Raw genomic sequence first — 5,636 nt, 5'->3', positions numbered from 1 at the left:
GTTTTTAAAACAGCATACTAAAAGCACACATGAAATTATAGAAACTGAGCAATTCAAGTTAGTACAACAAATGCAGATTACTAAATAGTTAGCAAAACAGTTTTTACATTGTTTTTTTTTTGACTAAATTTATTAAAATATTAGATTAGTGTTCTTGTAAACAACAAGCCAATATTATAAGCAAGTTTTCAATTATCATTTTATAAACCTAAATAAATAATTTTAATGGTCTGAGATAAGTTTTCAAACTGTATCTAGTATCATACTATTTAAACTATTCATAATTTTAATATAAAACCTTTTAAATAAACTAATGTTTCAAAACAAAAAAAAAATGAAATTTTGTTCAGATAAACATTTTGATACTGTTATTAAACTATTTGTGTATTTGCAAATTGTTCTTTCAAGAACTTATTTTACAAACTACGTTTCGGTCAAAGACCTCGTCAGTACTTAAATAAATCTAAAAAGATATTTAACAGTCATGGAAAATGGCATTTAAACAATTAAAAAAAATTACTCAAAGTTTTTACTTGAAAACTAAACAAATTAAATTTTAATATCAAGATTGAATTTGTGGTAAAGTTTAAATTTTAGTAAAGTTTTAAAATCAATATAACAACAAGAATGATAATAAAAGCTTTATGTAGCTTTGTTTTTTCTTATAGTTAATTCTCTAAGTAAACATTGCTTAAATGTAGCTAATGGTACTAAGCAGGCACGTAGCTTGGTTCGTTTCTGTAAATCTACAACACCGTAAAAGCTCGCTTTTGTTTCGATCATTCAACTTTTAAGACCATTTTTTAGCTTTCAGTAATTTTCTGCACTTAGTTTTGTACTCCTGAGAGATATTTGTACTCTCTAGCACTTTTAGTGTCGTAAATATTGAACAAGTTGAATACACCTAAACTGTATACAAATTGCTTGGTGTAGGTTTCTGTTATCAAGTAGCAAATTGTTGTAAAAAATCCTTTTAGATGCTGTAGATTTGGTTAAAATGATGTGTGATATAAAAAAAAGTAAGTGTAAGAGACGATCTTGTATTATTGAAATGTTTGTGGTGAGTCAAAAAGAACTTAACATTTTTTTGAAATTTTTTATTTTGTGTTACAAAAGAGCAAAAACAGATAGATTATATAAAACAAGATAAATTTTTAAGTAGATGAACCTCAAAGTAAACTAACATGAAGAATTAAATTTTGTTTTAAATCAAATTGACTCTCTAAGTTGAATGTTTTAGGAATCCCTGTGGTTGACAAATACACAAAAATGAAAAACTTTTGAAACAGTGATGTTAATGTCATTTTCTAAAGTTTTATCAAGAAGATTAGAATCTATTGAATAAGAAAAAATAACAGAATAAGACAAATAGCTTGCAACAAGAAGACAAACTGAAAAACTCAATAATATAAACACATTTTTAACAATAATATAAACAAACTATAGTTTTTTTTACTTTAGAACTTTATTTTTAAATAAAACTTTTTTTAAAGATTTTATAGATGCCTAAGTTAGTTAAAGTTTTTATTTTTTCAAGATTAATATAAACAAAATATAATTTTTCTATTGTATTTAGAACTTTATCCTTTTATTAAAACTTGTCTTAAAGAATTTTTAAATGCTTGCCTTAGTTAAAGTTTTATTGCATTTTTTAGCAAAGTTGAAAGATTTAAATTGTACATTGTTGCCACACACTCAAAGTATCCTGAATAACTCTAGAATATTTAGAGTTTTATTTTTTAACTTAGGCTTACTCAGTATAGTTTTGTTTTATCTATGAAAAGCTAAGGACATTTTCAGGTTTGTTAATAGTGTTAGAACAGATGTATTTCTAGATTTGAATGAGATTTTGCTAGCTAGTTTTAATAATTTTTCATTTTAAAACCAACTTTGTAAAAAAAAATAAAAAATTAAAAAGAACAAGTTAATACTATTTTTTAACAAGTTTATAGTTGTATTATTAATTCATAACAAGTTTAAAAATATATATGTATTTATATTTAGAAATCTTTAAGTTTGATTTTATTTATATGTTTTACATTGTATCTGAAAAATATTTTTGTTTAGTATTCAAAGTAAGTGGTTATTTAACTAAGTTGTTTTATTTAACAAATCTGTTTTGGAAAAAAAAGTGTGATTCTTTATTACAGCTTTTACTTAACAATTTTGTTTAGCAAAATAATGTTTCATTCTTTTTTACAGCTTAAATCTTTATGCTACCAAAGCTAGAAATAGCATTTACAAAGATGTGTACTCTTCATTTCTTTATGAATTGTTGTTGACAATAATAAATTAATTTTATATCTGAATTCTGTCTATCGTTGTGAATTTTTTTAATTTATAAGCAACAATTTTGCAAATGTATTCTAAATTGGGGAAACTATTTTCAAAGTTATATATTTTAGGCCTATCAGTAGTACTATTAAAATAAAATTCTTAATTTATATTTTTATTTTAAATGAAAGGTGTTATAGGTTCATAAAAGTTGTAACACATGAAGCGTTATAGAGGGTCAAGAGCAGTAAAAATATAAAATGTTGGTTCTTAATAACTAATTACTCATTAGTTTCGGAAACTTAACATGCAGGGTTTTAGGCAGAACTGTTTTGTTGTGCGCTTCTTCCAGGACTTCCGCGATTGCATCCTAAATATGCCTAGGTGTCATCATGTCTTACAGCGTGATTCCGAGGCTGTATACAACCGATATAGTCCCGTAATCCTTTGAATAGGACTAAAAAAAATAAAATAAATAACTAAATAGCTTATGATAAGTAATGTATTTTAATGATGAGGACCGCTGGAAATAATTTTTTGTTTACTATTAATTACTATTAACTATAAATGTTAATTTTATAATATATATCCTTGTTGCTTAGTTTGCCTTGTTTAAATTATTGTACAGTTATTAGTTAGTAATGTTTCGATATATTGTTTTATTTTTATTTTTAGATATTTAATACAATTAATCTTACTATTCCAGGGCCCATATGATAGTATGCTCTGTAGTTGGACAAAACGACTTCACGGGAATCTTCACCAAGGTACTTAGCCAGACCAAAGTCCGATATCTTTACCTTGTTGTCCTCCGCACCGAAGAGAATGTTTCTCGGTGCCAAGTCGCGATGGATCACCTTCTTGTCGTGCATATAACTGCATCCAGATACAATCTGGTTAAGACAAACAGAATTTTTTCACATAGATGATTTTAATTACTTTTAACTTAATTCACATTTTGTTAAATAAAAGATTATCTTGTGTTTTTGACATTTATAAATATTTTCAAAAGTTCGAAGTGTGTGTTTAACCAACAAACTATGTTAATTAACCGTATCTGTATCTAAACTACAATTATTAACAACAGTTTGCTGGCAAACAAGGTCTTTTAACAACTTAGCTTTCTTATATTTAAACTGAAATAACTTATGTTCAAAACCAAAACAAAAAGTTAAAAAAACCTGGTTGAATATTTCCATCATGAGATGCAACGATCTTGTGTTCCATGAGTCCATTTTGTCGAGGTATCCTCTCAAGGAAATTGGCTGACAAATCTCCATGTATAAATAAATGTAGCTGTTTTCATTATCACCACTTGCCGCGACAGCTCTGGCAAAATCTGTTTCAAAATTTTTGTTAAAGTTCATTGAAAAAATGAGTTTTGACTTTTTAAATACGTTTTTTTTTAAACTTGTTCAATAAAAAAAATCAAAATAAGATTTTTCGTTTCATTATATGAAATTTTAATTTTGCCACAAAGTAAAAGTACGTAAAACTAAGTTAGTATTACAATAAAAAAATTTCAAAGTATAAAACTTAAACCTCAAATAAAGATGTAGACACTTATTAAAGTATTCATTGTAAGATTCTATTTTGTCTTTTTTTTTTATCATGTTGTTTTTCATACTAAACTAGCCTTTTTTTAATAAGTAGTACAGTACATTTTAATTATTTGCGTTAGTTTAATAATATAATAGATTCACTCACTTTTTATTTTATATGTGCTCTCTACTTCAATTACATTCAATTCGTTGATACAATTAATTTTTCTGGTTTCATTATAAACGTTCCTAAAGTTTTCTTCGTCTTTAATTTTTCTAACGTCTTCATCCGTCAAGGCAATTGGATTCAGTGAATGTTGAGAACCATCTTCAGCCCGCGCAACATCCCTTTCACTGAAAATTAAATAAAAATAAGAATGTTTCAAAACATACTATCTCCTAAACTTTAAACTAAAATAATTAAAAGATATCTCACTCAATGTTGGAGAATTTCAAGTCCTGCTGCTTCTGCCAACCCTTTGGAGGACTTTCAACGTCGGAGTGGAGAAAACCGCAGATGTTTGGATTCTTCAATGATTGCAATATAGTCGATTCCTGTTTCCATTTTTCTTCCAAGAAATCACTGTAAGCGTTTTTACAAGCAAGTTTGGAAATCGTTTCATACATATTAAACTTCATGTAATTATGACGTAATTATAAAAAGATAGCCAATAACTAAACACGCAAACATCTGTAAACGAAAATATATTCTTTTTAACAATATATTAGCCCAATTATCATTATCGATCTCAGTTTAAATAGCCTTATTATATATAAGTTTGTATGGCTACGTCATAACTATTTAAAAATTTCCCCGATTTTACATTTAACTTAACTTTTAAAAAGAATTATAGATAAGATTTAAAAAGCTTTAGGTTTATAAATATTTTTAAAACTAAAAATATAGCCATGTTAAGTGGCAAATGGCAATTAAATACAATAAAAATCCTTTCGATAATAAAATTTGTTTATGGTTTTTTATTTCAATAGGTTATTTAAATAAGTAAAAAAAAAATTTATAATCTGTATTATAAATCTCTTATTAGTTTGATTAGTAGTATGAAAAAAATTTTACTTTTAGTTTTATTTATAAAACCAATAAGTATTATAATGTTTTTTAACCTTTTTGAAATTGGAATTCTCTTCACTGCTTCTGTTTTAGTTGAATGTTTGTTTCTACTTAAAAAACAAATTCCATAAGACCCCTAAAAATGAACAAAATATAAATAAATGAAAAAAATAGCTCTGTATAGTTTTATACTTAGCAGAAAATTATAAAATATGTACTACTACTTTAAACAATACGATAATGTTTAAAATACTTAACCTAATTATTTATTTTGTGGTTGTTGTATTATTATTATTGATCACAATACTACTAGATATGACATTATATTTATTAAGAACTTTTTTACATGTAACTTTAACGCAAATACATACAAATTTAGCTTCTGTGACCAATCGAGTGTAATAATTTAAAACTTTACTCCATTCAGCAGAACTATTTAAAAGCTTTGAGTCAACTAGAATATTGAAATAATGCTTTTAAAAAAACTTATAATTTCTATAAGTTTTTAAAAAGAAGGAAAATTGAAGAAAATAAAATTTAAAATGACTTATTAGACTATAAACTAAATATATTATGTCTAAAAAAGTTTACAAACATTTCGGACTTTAAACTTTGTACTTTAACTTTACATTATATTAATCTAATTTTTAAATTACAATCTAAGTTAGTATTATTCTAAAACTTAATTATATGACGTAATAACTTGTATTTCTGCGTTAGCTAAAAAAACACCCAACAGAACTACCTAATTA

At 25.3% G+C, this 5,636-nt stretch overlaps 1 protein-coding gene across 1 annotated transcript; it reads right to left on the bottom strand.

Annotated features, from left to right (window-relative positions):
- Nucleotides 1-2,671: 2,671 nt before the first annotated feature.
- Nucleotides 2,672-4,442, bottom strand: LOC145828812 (uncharacterized). The gene is made up of 5 exons (XM_082936566.1): nt 4,252-4,442; nt 3,982-4,169; nt 3,456-3,613; nt 2,973-3,167; nt 2,672-2,731 (listed from the first exon to the last, which is right to left on the bottom strand). The coding sequence occupies exons 1-5, from the start codon at nt 4,440-4,442 to the stop codon at nt 2,672-2,674; spliced, it is 792 nt and encodes a 263-aa protein (XP_082792692.1).
- Between the last annotated feature and the right edge of the window lie 1,194 nt (nt 4,443-5,636).

This window comes from Thalia democratica, chromosome 2, assembly GCF_965202585.1.
Source record: "Thalia democratica chromosome 2, ktThaDemo2.hap1.1, whole genome shotgun sequence".
In the NCBI taxonomy this organism is placed as follows: domain Eukaryota; kingdom Metazoa; phylum Chordata; class Thaliacea; order Salpida; family Salpidae; genus Thalia; species Thalia democratica.
Note: the sequence above shows the minus strand (reverse complement) of the source record. Positions and strands in the feature narration are given on the sequence as shown.